Genomic DNA, 22,938 nt, shown 5'->3' with positions numbered 1-22,938 from the left:
TGCTAGTTGGCCGTTGACCCAGAAAAAGAGTTCATTCGCCCTTTGGAAGGTCTTGTTTTTAATCCTCCAGGGAGACTAGCCGCCCTCCTCACCAAACAAGTCTGGTGGGGGAACCAGTTTAGTCGCCGGTGACCCGACCATGAGGCAGGTAGTACTGGGTTACATGGTACCAGTAGCATATGACATGACCTGATACACATACATATACATATATACATACATACACATATATACATATACACATGTATACATATATATATATACACACATATATATACACACACATACACACACATATACACACACACACACATATATATATATATATGTATATATATACACTTCAGAATAATGTAATGCAATAAACCTACTGGCATGCAAATCCAGTGATTATCGGTCTTACAAAATATTATTGGATGTAATCTATATATCTATAAAAATGAAGGTGTCTGTGTGTCTGTCTTTCTGCCTGTCTGTCTGTGTACATTTCCTTACGCAATAACTCTGTCAATTTTTAGTTTACAGACACGAAATTTGATATACAGGATGCTGAGATTTGGGAAAATCGATGTGATCGGTTTTCCCAAATGTATTCTTTATTTTGCATATAATAAACATTCGAAATTTGAAATTTAACCGTTTCCAATCATAAAATTTAAATTACTAAATTATATATATATATATATATATATATATATATATATATATATATATATATATATATATATATATATATATATATATATATAAGAGGAAATAGTTAAAACATGTTAAAAACATTTTGAAAAAGAGTTAAAAACATATTTAAACATATTTATTTATTTTATATATATATATATATATATATATATATATATATATATATATATATATATATATATATATATATATATATATGAACGGAAATGTATAAAAAAGAATACGAAAAGTATAAAAGCTTATAACTTTTCTTTATTCGTTTTCAATTGGTGACGTGCAGGAATACAAAATAATATTATGAAAAAAAATTTAAAAACTTTATACTTTTACAAGTATATATATTATTATTATTTTTTTTTACAGGTACAGGTATATATATATATATATATATATATATATATATATATATATATATATATATATATATATATATATATATAATTTAGTAATTCAAATTTTATGATTGGGAACGGTTAAATTTCAAATTTCGAATGTTTATTATATGCAAAATAAAGAATACATTTGGGAAAACCGATCACATCGATTTTCCCAAACTTCAGCATCCTGTATATCAAATTTCGTGTCTGTAAACTAAAAATTGACAGAGTTATTGCGTAGGGAAATGTACACAAACAAACAGACAGAAAGACAGACACACAGACACCTTCACTTTTATATATATACTAGCAAGGTGACTCGACGTTGCCCGGAATCGTATAATGATTCCTGAATATTTCACACTCCCATATTTTTATTGTCATCAATACACTGACACTTACAACAACCGATGGTGTTCCCTGGAGTCTGGATGACAACAAGTCTCTTCAGATCTCCAGTACTCTGCACCTCAGTCAGTAACTTTTGCAAATGAATTTGCATTATCACAACAGCCGCTTGCTGTTGACTTCTCACTGGAAATGACTATTGGTCCTCTCTGGAATTTGGGTGACAATAAGCTTCATCAAGGTCCCTGTCTTCTTTGCCCTCATCCAGTGGAGGTCTGATTAGTGCTTTCTCTCCTCAATCTTTCACTCCTTCTTGATCATACTTGACTGTTTGGTGTGGTGCTAGTTAATGACGACATTACTTTTTTTTATGATGGGTAGATAATTTATAATTTTGACATTTTACTTTTTTGGGTTTGTGTTTCTCTATCTTTTTGTTTTGTTTCTTTTGTAATTTTATTATTTATTTATTAAAAAAAATTAATGGAAATCGTTCCAGACAAGGCATGAGGCCCTTTATGTAAGGAGCCAACAGGAAGAAAAACAGTTACCAGAAAGAGAGTTCCACAAGCTGCAGTTCTCGTAAAAGAATTACTGGAATAGGAAGTTGCATTACAATGAGATATCAAAATAGCAAATTGATGGAGACCACTAGACCAACGAGTCAAACGAGCTGGAACAAAGGAAGCAGGAAATAGATCTGATAATTAAAAAAACAAAACACATATCATAATACACGCGGGTTTCTTCAGTCTTTAACAGACCACGGATATACTTGCGCGTGAAATTTTTGTGCAATCTCCAATCACACCTCTCCTGAGTCAACATTGTTGAATACCAGTGGCAAGTGAAAAGTATGTACAGGACAACTGGAAACAATGCCGAGATAAGCGGAGAGCACATACAGCACGTAGAATTCCCAAAATCACCCATCTGGTACTAACCAGGCTCAATGTTGCTTAACTTCGGTGATCTGACGAGATCCGGGGTGTCAACGCGATTACGCGATTATTATATATATATATACCATAGTACTATTTATATAAAAGACTGAGACTAGCAACATCACATCTGAGAGAGAGAGAGAGAGAGAGAGAGAGAGAGAGAGACAGACAGACAGACAGACAGACAGAGAGAGAGAGACAGAAAGAGACAGAGAGAGATTGCAGTGAAGAAGAAAGGGTGTTGTGGGGAAGTCAACTTACTGATGCGTTTCTGCACCTTATCAGGAATCCTCAAATAAGACAAAGATTCATCAAATCTGCTACATGGTAATAAAAGACGGCCAGCATCATTTTAAAGCTAAATTTATTTTTTTATATTTTTGCAATTCTAATGATTTTTTTTTTTCATATCTTTTCAGATCCAGTAAATGGCGTTCACTCAATCAGAAAAAAAAAACGTTTTGTGTTCTTTAATTTTCAAAATCTAAATCATGGACACTTATTTAATGTGCATTTCGCACAGAACTGCGAAAAGATTCACCAGAAAGAACGTCCATATCGAGATGACATCATAAATTCATGAAGGATGGGTGCTTGTACCGAACTGCGATAATGAAAGACCTTTAATTTCAGATAACATGGGTGAGTGAGTTAGAACTGCTTTCTGGAGGGAGCTCCCGATCGATAGAGTCAGTAGAGAACTGTTCTCATCTTGAGTGTTATTTATATAGCGTTTCGGTCGATATAACCTCTGACCTTCTTCGAATGTATCTTGCTAAACTTAGGAATCAGCACGGAATTTCAAATGGAGCCCTTTATTTAATCCACTAGGGTAGCATGCTCTCATCCCATCAGCCCTGACTGCGTAGAAATCCTAAGTAATTCATAATTCTATTTTGAATGCTGCCCATACTCAGGATTGAACCTTCAACCTCCAGAAGAATGTAATTTTACAACTGAATTTTACCAAGTATTTTATCCACTGTGCTGAGCATTCGCGAAAGCGCACAAGTGTATGAGTTGGGCCTACCTGCGGTGAAAAGCGAACTCAGGACCTTTCGATTACAAATCAAGTCTGCTAATGAACTACACTCATCTTACCCCAAAGTGACAATTTAGTTTCGCCCAACAGCTATAAAAAGAACAAGCTGATAAGTGATTTGGTTTTTTTTTTTTTAATTACACTGCTTTGATAGCGTGTTTTGCGTTATTGCATTTTTGTATCGTGGCGTGTCGATTCAGCGAGATTGTTCGGTTCTGCTTAGAAACATGTGTCGATTCAATGGAATTTGTTCGTGGTGTGCCGATTCAGCGGTGGTGTTCAGAATTGCGTGGACGAATTTGTTAAGAACCGTGCCGTCACTTGTGAAAACAAATATATATATATATATATATATATATATATATATATATATATATATATATATATATATATATATATATACATTTTTTTTTCTCCGCGCTCTCTTCCTCATGTAGCGACATTCACTATGCGGGTCCTTGCTTTCTAGAACAACTCTTTGCCATGTCGTCAAAAAAAACCACACCAGGTTACAAGCTACAGTTACAGATTTCTGTTACGCATTGGAAACATTCTGATACAAAAACTATCTAAGAACATAAGGTCCCAGATGCATAAAGTACATTTGTGTAAAATTAAAAAAAAAAAAAAAAATTGGTCCAGCCATTTCGGAGTCCATAGGAAACAAACACACACATACATGGACACACACACACACACACACACACACACACACACACACACACACACACAAAGTGCCTTTTATATATAAGTAGAAATTAGACCCTCAATCTAATAGGCGAGCTGCAACATATAATTGGATGACGAATGCCATACGACATTATCCAATATATGCAACTTTTTAGAACAGTTGTTGACGTCTATTTTTATTTTTTGATTTTTTCTTTTACATGGTGGTCACCACTTATCCAGGCCCGGAAGCCACTCGGGAATAAGGGTTATTGTGTGTACAGTAATCAATGGGATAGTATCGTAGTAAGCGTTATTATTGGAGATTTAATAAAGTGTCTTACTTAAGGGGGCGGTTCATCAGGAATTTGTTTATGTTGGACTTGAAGACATCCAAGTTGTTGTCAGGTGGGAAACATGCAAACAGAGGACAGTTCCACAGGTGTGCAGTTCTAAGGAAGAAGCTTTGTTCATGGAATCTACATTTTGATTTAGGCACAGATAAAGAGTGGGGAAAATTATTGACAATGGTTTCAGCTAGACGGGTGTTTATCGTGAAAGATTGGCGAGGGGGGACCAGAGATTGGAGCTCAGACGAGCACTTGCCATGGAAATAGGGATAAAACAAAGACAGGCTCACAACATCTCTTCTGTGGAAGAGAGGTTGCCGGGAAGAGAAAAGGGCATCCCCCACTAAGCCACAAAGTTTATTTTGTATTCTGTCAAGGCAGGATAGGCTGCTTTTAGCAGCTCCTGCCCAGATGTAAAGGTCAATCCCAGAAGCTAGTCAAAACATGGAGCCTCCCCAAGACGAGAGCCATCCATTTCAATTGATGCCAGATGTGGGTCAGAGCGTTGATGATGTAAAAATAGGAGCTTGGTTTTGGATGCATTAAAAGTAACCAGCCACCTCTTCCCTCACTGTACCACATGCTCAAAATCAGAGGACAGAGAATCAGAGAGAGCTTTGTCATTTACGGCCTTTGATGTGTTGCCACAAATGGTCGTGTCATCAGCATAGATGTCAACGAATGGTTTAAGTATGTGTTTTGGGAGATCATTGATGTAGATCAGGAAGAGAGTTGGGCCCAGGATGAACCTCTGAGGGTCTCCATCATAAATACTCTGGGCCTCTGATTTCTGCCCATCCACCACTACTCTTATGAGCCTATCAGAGAGAAATGATTTAATAATTGAGAAAACATTTCCAGTTATACCGTATCTGGAAATATTGTGAAGTAGGCTTTTATGCCATACCTTATCAAAGGCCTTTGATATGTCAAGAGCAATTGGCCTAGAAATGAAGCCTTTGTCGAGAGATTCACTAATCCTATGAGACATAGCTGTTAGCACATTTGCTGTAGATCTAGCAGAACAGAAACCATATTGCATGCCACTAAGAAGGTTATTTCTGCTGTTCCGTCTGCCTGCTTCCCACCTGACTACAACTTGGATGTCTTCAAGTCCAACGTTAACAAATTCCTAATGAACCGCCCTCTTAAGTAAACACTTAATCAAATCTCCACACTAACGTACTGTACTTGCAATAACCCTTATCCCTGAGTGGCTTCCAGGCCTTGATAAGTGGTGACCACCGTGTAAAAAAAAAAAAAGAAAAAAAAAGGTGGTTGACTAATTCTTTATTTAATATGGATTCCAGCAGCTTACTCATGACACACAGGAGACTTATTGGTCTGTATTTATTAAGAAGCAATTTCACATGGCACTTTGCAGAGTTAGACCAACAGTTGCAGAAACTGTTTCGAATACTTCTAGAATAGTTCGTATATTCAACTTTATTATTCTTGAATTCCATATGTGGGACTTTACACTTTATTTTCTTCTCTCTCTTTCTCTCTTTCTCCTCCTTTCTTCATGCTTTCTCTTTTCTTGCTGTTCTTTCTTCTTTCTTGTCTTCTTTCTTGTTTTTCCTATGGCGTTACCAGATCAGGCTGTTTGATTTTACGACAAATCCACCGCAGTGGGCCATTTTATGCCAGATATGGTTTATATGAGTGCATAGTTTGTACCATCTGAAAATGATTAATTTGTCAGAATAAAGTTTAAATCTGTAACAGTTTGCTTACTGTTGTTGTTGTCAAACCAATTTCTGTTAGTTTTCCTTTTTTATATGAGTGGAAAATATTTCTGTTTGCTTTTTTTTTTTAATAATCTATCTTCTATTTTTCTTTCTCTGTCTGAGGGTCTCCAGCATTAATACTCCGGGCCTCTGATTTCTGCTCATCAACCACTACTCTTATGATCCTATATAAGTAGGCCTTCATGCCATACCTTATCGAAGGCCATTATTTTTCTAATACCCTATCTTTCTACTTTTCTTTCTCTGTTTATTATTTACAAAATTCCATTCCTCTCACCACTCCTCTTATCACTATTTGCATCATTCGCCCCTCCTCCCACAATCAAAGGCAGCCACATATAAACCAAACATGAAAGGTCTTCAGAGTTTTAGTATTAAAGACGATTTGTTGAAGTGCAACGAAAAAGGAGGAACCACAGTAATCGAAATTTTTGCCTGGGGACGCGATGAAATTCTTGAGAAAACGGAATATTAAAGATGAATAAAAATGAGGAAATGAAAATTGTTTTCGTCGTAGTAATCGAACTAAAGTGATTTTATAAATTTTATCAATATTATTACTGACCTTATAACATCCCGTTCTCTCTAATTGATATTAAACCAATTTTTTTTTTTTTTTTTTTCTTTAAAAAGAACTTCATCCAGTGGCTAGAGTACTTGAAATTTAATTTCAGTCAGTTGGATCCGAACTCACATCTTTATTAAAATTTAAATTGCCTGAAGCAGCAGTCAAATATGAGAGAATTACGTAAAAAAAAAATTGTTGTCTTGAAGAGAAAAGGAAAAAAATGGAATATTAGATTTGGAGATGAAGGAGTAAGAGAGAGAGAGAGAGAGAGAGAGAGAGAGAGAGAGAGAGAGAGAGAGAGAGAGAGAAAATTGAAAATAGAACAGAAAGGATATATATATATATATATATACACACGAGGGGCGTGCAATAAGTAATGCCCCTGACACACTTCCAGTTGTCTGATCTAGCTGAAATTTTGCATGTGTGATGATTTATATCTCTACAGGTTATGTGGCAAATTACAGCTCTGAACTAATTGTGGTTTCTGTTTTACAGGTGTTTCAACTGAGTCAGGTGTGAAATGGAGCCTGTTGAATGTCGAGCAGTGATCCGGTTTTTGTATTTGAAAGGACGCACGCTGCAAGAGACTTTTGATGAAATAAAAGAAACTTATGGTAATAATGCCCATCATATGACCTTGTAAAACGCTGGTATCGTGAATTCAAACATGGCCGGAAATCTGTGGAAACAGCTCCCAGACCTGGTCGCCCCCCCCCTGCCATTGATGAGGCATCTGTCCGTCAAGTTGAGGCTGCCATTTTGGAAGATCGGCACATTACTATTCGCCAAATAGCCCAAGATGTCAAGATTAGTACAGGGTCTATGGAAACTATCATTCATAATCATTTGCATATGCATAAGATGTCTGCCAGATGGATTCCCAGGTTGCTCACACCATTCCAGACGTGAGAACGCGTCGAGTGCTCGAGGATGAATTTGGGGATATGCCAAGAAGATGAGTCAAAGTTTTTCAAAAGACTGATTACACAGGATGAAACCTGGGTCCATCACTATGATCCAGAGACCAAAACCCAGTCAATGCAGTAGAAGCACTTGAATTCACCACCTGCAAAGAAGGCAAGGGTGCAGCCCTCCGCTGGCAAGGTCATGCTCACAGTCTTCTTGGACCAGGACGGAGTAGTGATGACAGATTTCCTGGCAAAGGGTACAACAATTACAGGAGCCTATTATGCTTCACTTATGAGGAAAGTAAGGGAAGCTATCAAAATCAAGAGGCGGGGCAAGATCAGCAAAGGTACCCTCCTCCTGCAGGACAATGCTCCAGTCCACAACTCACATGTTGCCAGATCAGAAGCACGGGCGTGTGGTTATGAAATAAACCCCATCTTTCCTACTCTTCTGACCTTGCACCCTCTGACTTTCACCTCTTCTCAGCCATGAAGTTGTTTTTGAAAGGAAAGCATTTCCCAGGTGATGCAGCCTTGATTTCTGAAGTCACGTCGTGGTTAGAGGACCAACCTGGGGTGTTCTACAAAAACGGTCTCCAGAGCTGCGTCAAACGATGGGAGAAATGCATAAGTCTGTGTGGTTTCTATGTAGAGAAAGACTAATAACTGTGACAAGTTTCGTTGCTCTACTTCTATGGGAAGTGGGTCAGGGGCATTACTTATTGCATGCCCCTCGTATACTAGCATGGGTGCCCGGCGTTGCCCGTGTGTTTGTAGGTGTGTGTGCAGCAAAAAAAGAAAAGTGGTAGTAGGAAGGCAGGCTCGAACCCGTACCGCAAAGGAGGAAAAGAACGGGGAAAAAACATGTTGTTTGTACTGTTACGACCACCGCCAAACCGGAAATACGTAGGTTTAAATTAAGGCTAGAGGCTAGACAATCAAAAAGAGGGGATGACTTTCGAAAATATCGGCGAATAAAGCGACCCCTCCCTGTAGAAAAGTACCCAGACATTAATGTTTTTAGCCAATTTTTCGGTATTTGTTGTCTGAAGGCTCGAACTTCAAAACGATACTAATCTTGTGAAAATCAGTCGCCTCTATTGAAAGTTTTAGGCAGACATGCAAACATACATACATATTTGTAGCTCAAATACTCGACCCAAACCGATTAAAAAGCTTGTCCTATCTCTGAATACACTTTATGTAAAATTTCAAATGTTTAGACCAGAAATTGTCTGAGTAATTTGATAGAGACCACAGAAGTCAAATTTTTTAAAACTTTGACCCCTATTATGACCCCTTAACATTTATTGTTTTGAGTTCAAATCAAGTTATTAAGTTAGATCCATGTCCAAGGAATCTATATCTAAAATTTCAAGTGTTTATACCCAAAATTAGCAGAGGATTTTGGTAGAGTTCTCAAAGGTCAAATCGTTGAACTTTGACCCCTTAACAGAAAAATTTGTGGCCGAAAACGGATTACAAAGATTTTCCCAAATATCAATACCCTGTATATCAAATTTCGAGTCTGAGTTTGAAAATTGACAGAGTTATTGTGTAGGGAAATGTACACAGACAGACAGACAGACAGACAGACAGACAGACACTTTCACTTTTATATATATATACATAATTCAAAAATTTAACGGCTTAAAGTCAAACGAGTGTAGAATCTCATTCAACAAATGAACATATATATTTATTAAAATTAGTTTTGATATTTCGATTTATAACAGAATCTTCATCAGGAAATAGTGTTTTTTCTTTTTTATTATGTGCTATGGCTATGGTAATGCCTAGCACGTTTTCCGTCAGATGTTAGTGAAGTATAAGGTTTAGATGTCTGATGCAGTGGAGGCGCCAGTCAAGCGCGCATGTGTTACGTAATAGAAAGTCAACTGTTTATAGTAAGTATAAAATTTAAAAAATTAATGGTTTAAGCCAAACAAGTGCTATATATATATATATCTAGTAAATTAATTAAACTACACAGAGGTTTCCGGCCCTGTTGGTGGGGCATTAGAATATACCGAATGCCCTCCTGCAGAGGGTAAAAGTCCCTCAATGGGGGTCTTGGATATGACCTTAAACTATATCCAGTGGTGAGGCCCCAGCTTGTGGGCTTTGAGGAGTGTGGAGCCACCCTTTGATTACCATTGCTCCCAGGTCCACTCTGACCCGGAGTGGTAGTACTTGTTAGGGTCCCAACTATGGGTCAAATAGAAACCGACATGAAAACAACAAATATATTCTATTAAAATATTTTTTCTTCAAAATCTTTGGATTCGGCATTAAATAACCCGAAAAGGGTTGATATGCCGTAAAACAAAAACAACCAACCAACAACAGAGGTTTCCAAACGTTTCATCTGCGTTGGGAATTGTCAGGCTAAAATACATGGAATTTGTTTTATCGAGTATGTTTATATATCTGCATCGTGCTTAGTCTAACCAGTTAACCAATCAGATTCCTTGTTATTCCTCCCCCCCCCCCATCTGATTTATTGTCATTCTATGCAATAACAATGCTTCTCTTAAACAAAGTTTCGGCTGACTTTTACTTCTTCTTTTGTTCTGTTTTGTATAACGGTGACGCACACTTTTGTAACATGTCGAATTAATAGATGACCTTATTTTAACACGTGTATGCTTGAGATAGATTTTCTATTTAAGGTGTTGTCTTAGTTTATCTTTTTATTTATTTTATTTTTTTTACGTATTGTTAGCATAAAACAAAGTTTATTTTGTATATACAGTTGTTTCCTATTTCACTGCCACAGTTTAACAGGTTCTGAGAGCCTTAAATTTGAAAATATCAAATTTCTCATTTAGACATACTCTACACGGATCGTCTAAATTTCTACATGTATTGGTCTGTTGTACTATTTTCCACTTGATTATTGAAGAGCCTCCACTTTCTTTGATCTCCCAGTAATATACTGCTGTTTATTTGGCACTTTTTTGTTTGTTTTTGTTAGTAAATATGCCTTTATAATCGTAATATGTGGTTTTAAAATCAGGGAGATCATACCCATGTCGTACTTATTTCTTTAGCAAATAACGTTAGGCTTCGTAAAAATGTGATTAGGTATGAAATTTGTAGTAGACAGAGTACATGAGTTCTGTCTATCTATTTAGTCGGGCCGCTTGTCCAGACCGATGTGACTCTCTCTCTCTCTCTCCAGTTTCTCTGTCTTCCATCAGCTGCCTCAGATCTTCAGGATCATAGTTGGTGTCGTGTGTAATTTGCTGGATGTACGTAGATCTAGGTCGTCATATGCATGTCATTTACAAACTTTTCTAGTTCACGTAATATCGTTTGTATAATTACATTGTCTATAATTACAGTTTTTCTCAAAATTATAAACTTTCTTATTTCTATTTGGGTGATTTCTATTAGGATTTGGGTTATTAGTATTTCTAGCATTAATACAGGGTGGAACGATAAAATTGTCGCCCTAGGAAAGATGACATGATTCCATTTCCGTTTGATGAAAACCAGTTTTCTTCTTTTTTTTATTTTGTGGACCATCTACTAGTTGGCCAGGTGTGTACAAAATCCCAAGAGCCATAGGAGCCTTCTATCGTGTCTGAAAGTGACACAATGTTCAAGGAGCAAGATCGGAGATCCGCCGCTGTACAACTCATGCCTTCTATCGACCGATCCAAGTTATGACATTGCCAGCACCCTCAAAATGTAAACCCGGATAACAGGGACGTGTCCAGGATGATGAAAACAAAGTTTCCGGCCATGGTTATGGTCTTTAGTGTGGTTTCAAGTGAGGGTCACATCAGGTCACCTCACATCTTTGAAGTCGGCTTGAAAGTCAACACCAAAATGTACCTGGATGTGGAGAGTTAAGACTTTGTACCTTTCTCTCACTGGCTGAGAATATCACCAACATGACCTCCCACAACACCAAAGCCAGCCTGATCACTGCCATTTGCCGAGCTCCTGTCGACGCTTATAGAAAAGGCATGCTCCCAGTTCTGGACCCATATCAAGGCAGTGATTGAGGCTGAAGGTTGCTACATTGCAGATGTCAGCTCTACTACGTAATCAAGTTACCTGAATTGATTTTTTCAATAAAAGTTTAAAAAAAAGGCTGTAGTGCTGCTTTCTTTAGGGTGACACTATAACAGAAACGAGGGGAAAATGAATTGACACATATCTAAAGAAATGGCTAAAACTCTAGAGAAAGATCTCCAGTCTATAGTGGAACAGGTCCAAAACTCAATCGTAATTTTCGATGCCGCCAAGACTAAGCTTATTTTTGTTTAATAATTACAAAAAACCCTTTCAACCACTGATTGCCTAGGCTTACCATTCACAGACAACATGAATTGGAACAAATACATTGAGGACATTGCCAAGGCTGCTGCAAAGAAGGTTACTCACACCTAAGATCATCCTATTATTGTTGTCACATCTTAACGGGTGCATCAGCCACTAGTCTCTCGATAGAGTTAAAAAAAGAGTTGCCAACCTAATAGGTTACTCACTGTCGGCCAAACTCGAACATCTGCCCCATCACAGAAATTTGGCATTCCTGTGCCTGTTTTGCAAGTACTTTAATGGTAAGTACTCAGACGCACTCAAAGCACTAGTACCCCTCAACGCAAATTACCCTGACAAACCCGAAAAGCAACAAAACCCCACCCCTTCACTGTAAAGATTCTTAGATGCCATAAACCCTTCTACTCAAATAGCTTCTTCCCTCGAACTGCTAGACGTTGGAATTTCTGCCAGGCTCCTGCTTTGTAGACTTTACTGACATGCAGAAGTTTAAATGTAATGTGAACAAACATCTTGACGCCCAACGCCGTACATAATATCCCTGCAAATCTGTCCCATATAGTAGCCCCTTACGACTTGGTGGCACTGTGTCTTGTTTGGAGTGAAAAAAAAAGTAAAAAAAAAAAGAAAAAAAAAAGAAAGTAAAACCAACCAAAGCACATATTTGCGAACTGTAAGAATGTTCTGTGTTTGTTTGGAAAGCATTAATCCGACTTCGAACTTACCTATGTTAACTGACAATGGAATAATCCAATCAAGGTATAAAACGTATCCAGGCAATTGTGCACACCTGAAAAAAAAACAACATATTGGGATGTTTTAAATAAAACTGTGCTTAGCATTTTATTTACTTTTAATATATTAACATTTTTAATATATTAACAACATTTTTAATGTATTAACAACATTTTTAATATTTTAACAATATTTTTAATATATTAACATTTTTAATATTTTAACAACATTTTTAATATATTAACAACATTTTTTATATTTTAACAACATTTTTAATATATTAACAAGATTTTTAATATTTTAACAACATTTTTTATATTTTAACAACATTTTTAATATATTAACAACATTTTTAATATTTTAACAACATTTTTAATATTTTAACAACATTTTTAATATATTAACAAGATTTTTAATATTTTAACAACATTTTTTATATTTTAACAACATTTTTAATATTTTTCATACGATACATTTTCACAAATCTATAAATATTGATTTTTCTGCTTGTTCTTTAATTTTTTTTTTGTCAAACTGAAACAGTTTTAACTGTTGCTGGACTTTAAGCGAAAGAAAATACAAGCGTTCAGACTGCATTTTTTTTTTTTTTTTAACTCTCCATGTGTTGCAAACATAAGAATGTGACAACAGAATGTGTAATGGATGTTTGGTTGAGATTTGAAGATTGCAAAAGAAGATTAAATCTGGACAGTATAGAGAGTTGAGTGCAGAACAGGAGACTTTGTTGGTTTAGTCACATTGAACAAATGGATGAGAGTGCTTGGTTGGTGGATGTAAAACAATTGGGGTCAATTGACAGGGGAAGGGCAGGGAAAATGCGAATTCGAGAAAGAGAGTGATAAATAAAGACCCGGCCAGAAATAGGTTAGTTTGAAAATCAATGTAAAAAATGAACAGAATGTATAATAACTCTTTAGCCACAATTTCAACAATATAAATATATTCAGACAACACAAAAATAATACGAGATAGTATTAATAAGTACTGGATTTAATATTCTTCTTCTTCTACTACTACTACTACTACTACTACTACTACTACTACTACTACTACAATAATAATAATAATAATAATAGAAACGCAAACAATAGAAAACGAAACATAATCTGGTTTAACCCACTTTATAGCACATAGATTGGCAAAATATCTATTAGAATAATCGATACACATTTTAATAATAGCAATTAGCTATTTAAAGTAATCAATAAGGACAGCATTAAACTATGATGAATCAAAACATACTCCTAATTATATCGAACATAGGCTTAGTAATAACTCTAGCAATAGTAAATAATATAAGAATTTTAGTAACGTTTATAATACAACTTCAAAATAGTGGATATATTTACAATTGAATAGCAGTAAGAAGATAACAATAACTACTGATAATAATAATAATACTAATATATAATAATAATAATAATAATAATAATACATTATTTTCGATAAAGTATTAATAAATGAAGAACATCAACTGATATATATATATATATATATATATATATATATATATATATATATATATATATATTAAGTAATGTGATTTATAATTTAAAAATTAAAAAAAAATTTTTTAAATTTAAAAATCAAATTTTAATTAAATTAAAAATCAGTTTCATAAGAAGGAACAACAACAAAGTCAATTATCTGTACGATCGTTTCGGAAATCCATGCTTTTTATTTGTGGTATACATGAAGTCACGTAGAACAATTATACATAGTTTTTTTGGTAAGCACGGTCTCCTCATCAGCAAATTTAGGAGGATTTCTATTGAATTGAAAAGACACCAAAAATAAACCTAGCATTAAAAGTAAGGCAGATGAATCTTTTAGTTTTTCTTTTTTTTGAAATCAGGAACTGTATTTAAAGTAGTCATTTAGATGTTTGCTATAGCTTTTTATTTTATTGAATGACAGGGGAAGGGCATATATATATATATATAGCCAGTAGAGTTTAGTTTCCTAGAAGTACATCCAATGAAACAACATGTATCTACCAAAATAGTGCTCAATGAGTGAACAGAGCAGGTATATTAATTTTATTTATACAAACATTAATGGCTACATATGTGCATACATGTTTCTGTAATCACCCACGTTGGGGGATTACGTCTTCAGGCCAAGAATTACCGTCGACTTTCGACAGTAATTCTTGGCCTGAAGACGTAATCCCCCAACGTGGGTGATTACAGAAACATGTATGCACATATGTAGCCATTAATGTTTGTATAAATAAAATTAATATATATATATATATATATATATATCCATTTTAAATGTGGAAATTGATGAATCACACAGGTAAGAAATTCATTTTTATAGCATGAAAAGGTTAGTAATTGCAATTAAGAATAGGAAATTGGATCAAATGTTTGTAACATGTCTTCTTCCTAAGATTAAGGGAGGTGGTGTTTGATCAACACTGCTGGGGAGCCATGATGTAATATACTGTTTTATTTGTAAATCCCCGAAACAGTGTTTCATGGTAAACAACTGATGATCCCTTGAAAAGTAAATTATTGGTACTATAGTAAATTCGAGAGCGAGTTGATGCAGTGATTGCAGGTGATTAAATAACTTACTGACTAGATGGTTTTCTAATGAATGATAAAAAATATTTTTTTGTATAGTTTTAAAGGTTGAAAACTTCAAAGACTATATATATATATATATATATATATATATACAAACACAAATATACAAAGACTATATATATATATATATACACACAAATATACAAAGACTATATATATATATACATAAATATACAAAGACTATATATATATATATACATAAATATACAAAGACTATATATATATATATATATATACACACAAATATACAAAGACTATATATATATATATACACAAATATACAAAGACTATATATATATATATATATATATATACACAAATATACAAAGACTATATATATATATATACACAAATATACAAAGACTATATATATATATATATACACAAATATACAAAGACTATATATATATATATATACACAAATATACAAAGACTATATATATATATATATATATATATATACACAAATATACAGACTATATATATATATATATATATACACAAATATACAGACTATATACATATATATATATATATATATATATATACACACAAATATACAAAGACTATATATATATATATATATATATATATATATATATATATACAAATATACAAAGACTATATATATATATATATATATATATATACACACACAAATATACAAAGACTATATATATACATATACACAAATATACAAAGACTATATATATACATATACACAAATATACAAAGACTATATATATATATATATATATATATATATATATATATATATATATATATATATATATATATAATGTGTAATGTATGTCTTATCTATACAGTCATGAGCAAAAAAAAAAAAAAATGGACCAAGAGTGAAAGAAGGAAGAAATCGATTTTTCAATATTTTTCCATGAATTTTTGTTAATCTTAACTGAAAATTTATATTTTACAGATCATTATTATTATAGCATATAATAATAAGTGGAAAAATTAATCCTAAAAATGATAAGACCGCATCTTGGCGAGGATATAAAAAACCGAATTACAGCATTAAGACAGTCCAAAATGACTTACAAGCAGATTTTTGCTATTTTAAGAAAAGAAAATGTGAAAACATCTCTTTCTGTAGTGAAGCGAATTGGTCAAAGGTTCAAAGTCGAATGCTTATTAAAAGGAAAATTTGAATTTGGTCGCCCTAGAGCTTCCATTTTGAAGGACGACTACAGGCTTAAATGAACTGTTTTGAAGGATCGAAAGAAAACTTATGTTGACCATAGCAAAGAATTAAAAACAGGGCCTGGAAATACTTTTTCTTGATTTATAATATCTAGATGAATGGGGATTTCCCCTAAAAAGCATGCAAAGAAGCCATTTTTATCTAAGAAGAATACCAATGATAGAAAGAGATTTTTTTATAGCAAGAAATATAGACTGGTTCAGGAATGTTTTCTGGTTAGATAGAATCAAGATTTTGTCTTGTTAATGATGCTCCCGATGCTCCTGAACGGTGCAATCGAAGAACTGGAACATGATTCTTGCCAAGTTGCATAAAAACGATAGTTAAACACGGGAATGGAGAGATAATGGTATGGGGAACTTTTACTGCAGCAGGAGTTGGGGAACTTATTAGATGTGAGAAGTCAATCACTGCAAAGGAATACATTCGAATATTAGAAACAGGATTGTTACCAAGTATACAGAAGCTGAGAATATCCCAGAACATTATTTTTCAACATGATAATGCCCCTGCACACACTGTTAAAGTCATAAGAAAATGGTTTTCTGATAATTTAATTGATGTGATATTTTGGTCAGGTCAAAGCCCTAATTTAAACCCAATCGAGAATATTTGGTCCATAACATCTCGTGCATTGGATGGAAGAACTTTTTCGAACAATGACAAACTGGGAAGCTGTGCAAAGCGAATGGAATAGCATCTCTTCTTCACAGCATTCCACTTTGGTTGAGAGCGTGTCTAAAAGGATTGATCTTATAAAGAAATCAAAAGGGAATGCGATTCTATCCTAAACATTGATTAAAGTAAATGTCCTGTTCTGTGTTATTAGTCTCCTGTAAGTTTCCTTGTTCAATTATTCTTTGTTCAATATAGCTTTTAGTGCAATAAAATGTATAAAATTTATTTGGCCGATTTTTTTTTTTTTTTTTTGCTCACGAGTGTATATATACTTCAAAATAATGTAATGCAATATAAACCTACTGGTATGCAAATCCAATGATTTTCGGTCTTACAAAATATTATTGGATGTAATATTTTATAAAGACGATCTCCGCTAATTGAAAATGTCTCAATATACAAGATAGAGCAAATAAATCATAATTCAGTAATTTTAATTTTATGATTTGAAACAGTTTAATTTCAAATGTAGAATTTTTATTATATGCAAAACAAAGAATACAGTTTAATAAGTATATTTGCTTAACCCATGAGTTTTCAATGTTTATTCATCTCCCCAGAGGAAAAAAATATTAGCGAATATTATAAATGGTTTGCACTTAATTTGCTAAAGGTAATAAACATAGAAAATCATAAGAGAAATTAGATATTGGTGCAGAATGAAAAAGATAATGAACTTCAGATCCAAATTGTATAGTAAATATATATATATATATATATATATATATATATATATATATATATATATATATATATATATATATATACACCCTCTTTATTTGTGTTTACATAAGGAGTAAGATGTTGCTACACAGTCATGAGCATGTTTCGGTCAGCTAGTTATCAGTAACTAAAGACCTCTTCAGGCGATACAGCTTATACGAAAGCAAAGACTGAGTACTCTTCTATAAGCCTCATTAACCTTTGTTGGTTACTTAACCTCTAGAAAACGATCACCTCAGATTATATATATATACATATATATATACATATATACATACATATATATACATACATATATATATATACATACATATATACATACATATATATACATACATATATATAAATACATATATATATATATACATACATACATATATACATACATACATATATACATACATATATATATATATACAAGTTTCGTGGTTAAATTTTAAATTCTGAAAAAACAACATATAGAGACATATATTCGATTTAAGAATTTATTGTTTGACAAAAGGAATATATAGGTAAAATATATATATATATATATATATATATATATATATATATATATATATGATTTCAAAATTAGCGTCCATTCGCAGCTGAACATTTTGCTAACTACATTTCATTTCCTCTGATGATATGAGCCATTGTTAAAAATCAATGGATTAAGGAAATTAAAATAACCCCTTCTATATATTCCTTTTATCAAACAATAAATTCTTAAATCGAATATATGTCTCTATATGTTGTTTTTTCGGAATTTAAAATTTAACCACGAAACTTATATATTGCTCTATTCTTAAACATTGAGCTTTTCCTTTTTGGCTAGGATCACCTTGAAAGTATTACTTCAAGTAATATCTATCAGGATTTTTCATCTGAATTCTATCAGTGTCTTATCTCGCTCTTTATATATATATATATATATATATATATATATATATATATATATATATATATATATATATATATATATGAGAGAGAGAGAGAGAGAGAGAGAGAGAGAGAGAGTAAGAGAGATAAAAAGAAACAAACCAAATTCTGTGCTCATCATATAACTAGGTTTGTTTCTTTTTTATCTCTCTATCTCGTCGGAATACTATTTCCACTATTCTTATATATATATATATATATATATATATATATATATATATATATATATATATATATATATATATATATATATATATATATATATATAATAAAATTACAATTAAATTTACCAAAATGATTCAAGATGGTAAAATTAAAGTATATTATAAATATTACAGAATTAATATTTATAAAGTTATCTCATATATATATGTGTGTGTTTGTGTTCATATATATATATATATATATATATATATATATATATATATATATATATATATATATATATATATGAACACATCTATATCTCATCCATTATGAAAGATGTTTGTGTACCGAAGCAGCGTCGTAAGGGAAGAGCATATTATAACCTTTTATAGACCCTTCCTCACCTTCGCAAGCAAACGCACTTTGATTTGATTACACAAGGGAAATGTTGTGCGGCTCCGACGGCGGTGCTGCCTCACGTGTGTGACGCGGCCGTTCTTTTAACTTGCCAAGCGCTCAATCAATAATCGAGATGAAACGCATATTTTTAGAAGGTTCTTAAGGCGCCGAACGCATTGATCGAATATTTCTTTTCCGGATTCTCATGTAATATCGATAAGTCAATCAATCCTGTTAAACTGATTTACCAAAAGGGTTTCTATATTTTTATTGTTTTCACATCTTACCCTTTTCACTTCTACCTATCTATCTATCTATCTATCTATCTATCTATCTATCTATCTATCTGTGTGTGTGTGCCTTAGTTTCTTCCTGTCTCAGTCTATTCATATCTATCTATTTATCTCTCTCTCATATATATATATATATATATATATATATATATATATATATAATGAGCAAAAAGTTAATAAGATATGTTAAAAAAACACTTTGAAATGAGTTAAAAACATATTTAATCTGAAAAGCAAACACTAGATAAATGGATAGTCCTTAATCCACGGAGTTTCAAAGAAATACTTTCCTTCTCATCAGAGGGTAGGAATTAGCAAAATGCGGGATCGGATTTGCATGCAGAAGTATTTGATGAAACAACAAGTAAGTCAAAAATCTTACTTGATAACAAAAAAAGTGAAGCAGAGGGAATATGGTGAAGAAAAAGGTGATTACACACGAATGGATAGTCTGGTGGAAGATAAAAAATCCAGTGATGGTAAAATGATGGTAATGCGAGAAGTCTGCGATGATTGCAAAGCAAGAACATATTAAGAGAGCATTATTTATGGAAAGGAAAACTGTTGAGGAAGACTGTTGAGTTTTCTCCCCTTGTCTCTGGATAAAAAGTGTTCGGTTTAGAGTGACCTCCCTTGCTTGTTTTTTTTTTTTTTTTTTTTTTTGACTGAAAAACCAAGATATAGGTTTAATTAAGATGAGGTGTCTGTGAGAGGAATAAATTAACAAGTTGCATTCTCAGCTTAAATTGATGTGGCGACATTCATCCTGGCTATTTAGATAGAACACATGTCATTCTGGATGAATGCAAACCACACACGACGGTCCGCAGTGGCCAAGACAGTTATGGGCAGCCAGTCGTGGGACAAACAATGAACATCGTAAACCCGTGGACCAGAGATAGGTTTGATATTGGCTTCATTGAGGCTTAATCACACCTTGAGCTGGAGCTATTGCTTTGTGAATGAACTCGTGTGTGTCGCTGTGCACAGCATGACCAAACCAACAGAGTCTCCTCATTAAATGAGTACATGAACAGATTAAATTTGTTGATGGGTTGATATCAGTTTAGGCGTCTGTTTTCCTGAATCTTGGTAAAAAATGTTATTTTTACTGATAAAAAAGGGGGTTGCTCTTCCTTTTAATTCGGTAAGCCATCATAACACCAGTTGACTGGGCCAAACAAAAGAAAACCGCTCTCTTGTTGAAAGAACAAGAAAGCCTATTCTCGGGTTAACAGAATCGAATATTTACAAAAGTTCAATTAATCTAAACATCTCTTGGGAGAGGGAAGGGCAACTTGGAACATAAGTCTGTAATCGCAAACTCTTCTCAACAAAGAGTTCATTGTCAAGTTGTGTGAATTGCATGCAAGTGGGTTAGATGAACTCGATGTCTGTTTTTATCTTTCTTTCAGGTTTCTATACTTCTCACTCGTCTGCCTCCATCTTTTTCATAGTATTGATAAGTGGGGTCAGCCGAAACAATCATTGTTACTTATACACCCCAAAACAATCATGATTGTATTGAGTAAAAGAAGAGACACTTAAATTAAATTCATTTTTCAATTAAGAGCCGTGTTTGATTTTAGAAAAGTTTCCGAAGGGTAGCTAATCTTTTTTTTTTTTTTACACAGTGATCACCACTTATCAAGGCCCGGAAGCCACTCAGGGATAAGGGTTATTGTAAGTACATCACGTTAGTGAGGAGATTTTATGAAGTGTTTAATTAGGGGGGCGGTTCATTAGGAATTTGTTAACATTAGACTTGAAGACATCCAAGTTGTAGTCCGGAGGGAAGCAGGCAGACGGAACAGAGGTCCACAGGCGTGCAGTTCTAAGAAAGAAGCTTTGCTCATGAAATCCGCGTTTTGATTTAGGCACAGATATAGAGTGGGGGAAATTTTTCACAGTGGATTCAGCTAGACGGGTGTTTTTCGTGAAGGATTGGCGAGGGGGGGGGACCAGAGATTGGAGTTCAGACGGGTGTATAATCTGTATAAGTCTTGAACTGTAAAAGTTGCAGACGAAGAGCAAGATTCCTTTTCGTATGGACACAAAAAATTATGTGTGGAAATTCTAAAATCTCCAATGTTTTATTGATTCCGGTTTCTGATTGGTTGTTAGCAGAGCATGGCTCCATTTGATTGGTCAGTTCCTATCGCCAGTGTCTATAACTTCCAACTTTCTTTGATCATACCTTTTTATTATATCAAAAGGACTGCAACCTCAACAATTTCAGACAGTTAAGGTGAATCATTTACAGTCTATTAATCTAAAGTAAACGTCTTTTTGTCTTTTATCACCTTTTTGTCGAATTAAGTACAGTTTTTTTCAGGATATTTCAGTGATGGAGAAAAGTTTTAAAGGAAAATGGAACCCTGACATGTTGGCAGACTATTGCTGGAAAATAAAAAAAGGAGGATGACACTCAACACATGTTTAAACTGGCAATTCTGCGTTTTTCATTCTTAACCAAAAACAATAAAATATGAAAACGGTGCGTAATCTAAAGAAATAAATGTCAGATTTTGTGTCTGATGGGGCATGTGCTTTTTTTGACGTTAAAATTTTTGCAAGGTGAAATTAATACGTTTTAAAATATAATTATTTTTAAATAAATACACTAACCGTAGTATGTTGATATAACCAATATTTAAATGAACTTTGTGTTTATAATATTTATAGTTGAATATAAAACTGCAAAATTTTATTTCAATTTATATATGTTTATTCTACAACATATCAAACCGTTATATATATATATATATATATATATATATATATATATATATATATATATATATATATATATATAGAGAGAGAGAGAGAGAGAGAGAGAGATAAGGGATGTTCCAAATGTAATGCCTCCTATTTTTTATTCCGAATAATGTTAAAAGCAATTATAAATACAACATTGTTTGCTGTAGAAGTTTTGTCATTAAAACGGTTTGATATGCTGAAGAACAAACATAAGAACATTTTAGTCTGGTCGTGCTTATTTTGAATCCATGAAAAAATAAAAAGGTCGAGATGTCCTTTTGCAGAACAACTTTAGAATTCTTACAAAGAAATGTGGAATCATCTCAATCAGAGAATCATCTTCTTTCAATCTTCACAGTCAAAGAATTCTCATCAATTCCTGATATTCACAAAAGAGAATTTCGTCACAACAGGCAGCAGTTGTCTTCCTATGGCAATTCCGTTTTATTTGGAAACATCTCTTGTGACATTAGCAGTAAATTAG

At 33.4% G+C, this 22,938-nt stretch overlaps 1 protein-coding gene across 1 annotated transcript in view; it reads right to left on the bottom strand.

Moving 5' to 3' along the window:
- The window catches only part of LOC145297063 (uncharacterized), a 390,018-nt gene that overhangs the window by 198,981 nt on the left and 168,099 nt on the right, over positions 1-22,938 (bottom strand). The window contains exon 3 of the mRNA XM_080143291.1: positions 12,681-12,745. Coding sequence (XP_079999417.1) covers positions 12,681-12,745 — 65 coding nt within the window. The remainder of the gene's footprint in view (positions 1-12,680; positions 12,746-22,938) is intronic.

This window comes from Euprymna scolopes, chromosome 17, assembly GCF_053919585.1.
Source record: "Euprymna scolopes isolate OS-2025 chromosome 17, ASM5391958v1, whole genome shotgun sequence".
NCBI classification, from domain to species: domain Eukaryota; kingdom Metazoa; phylum Mollusca; class Cephalopoda; order Sepiida; family Sepiolidae; genus Euprymna; species Euprymna scolopes.
This window is presented reverse-complemented; position numbering and strand designations above follow the sequence as displayed.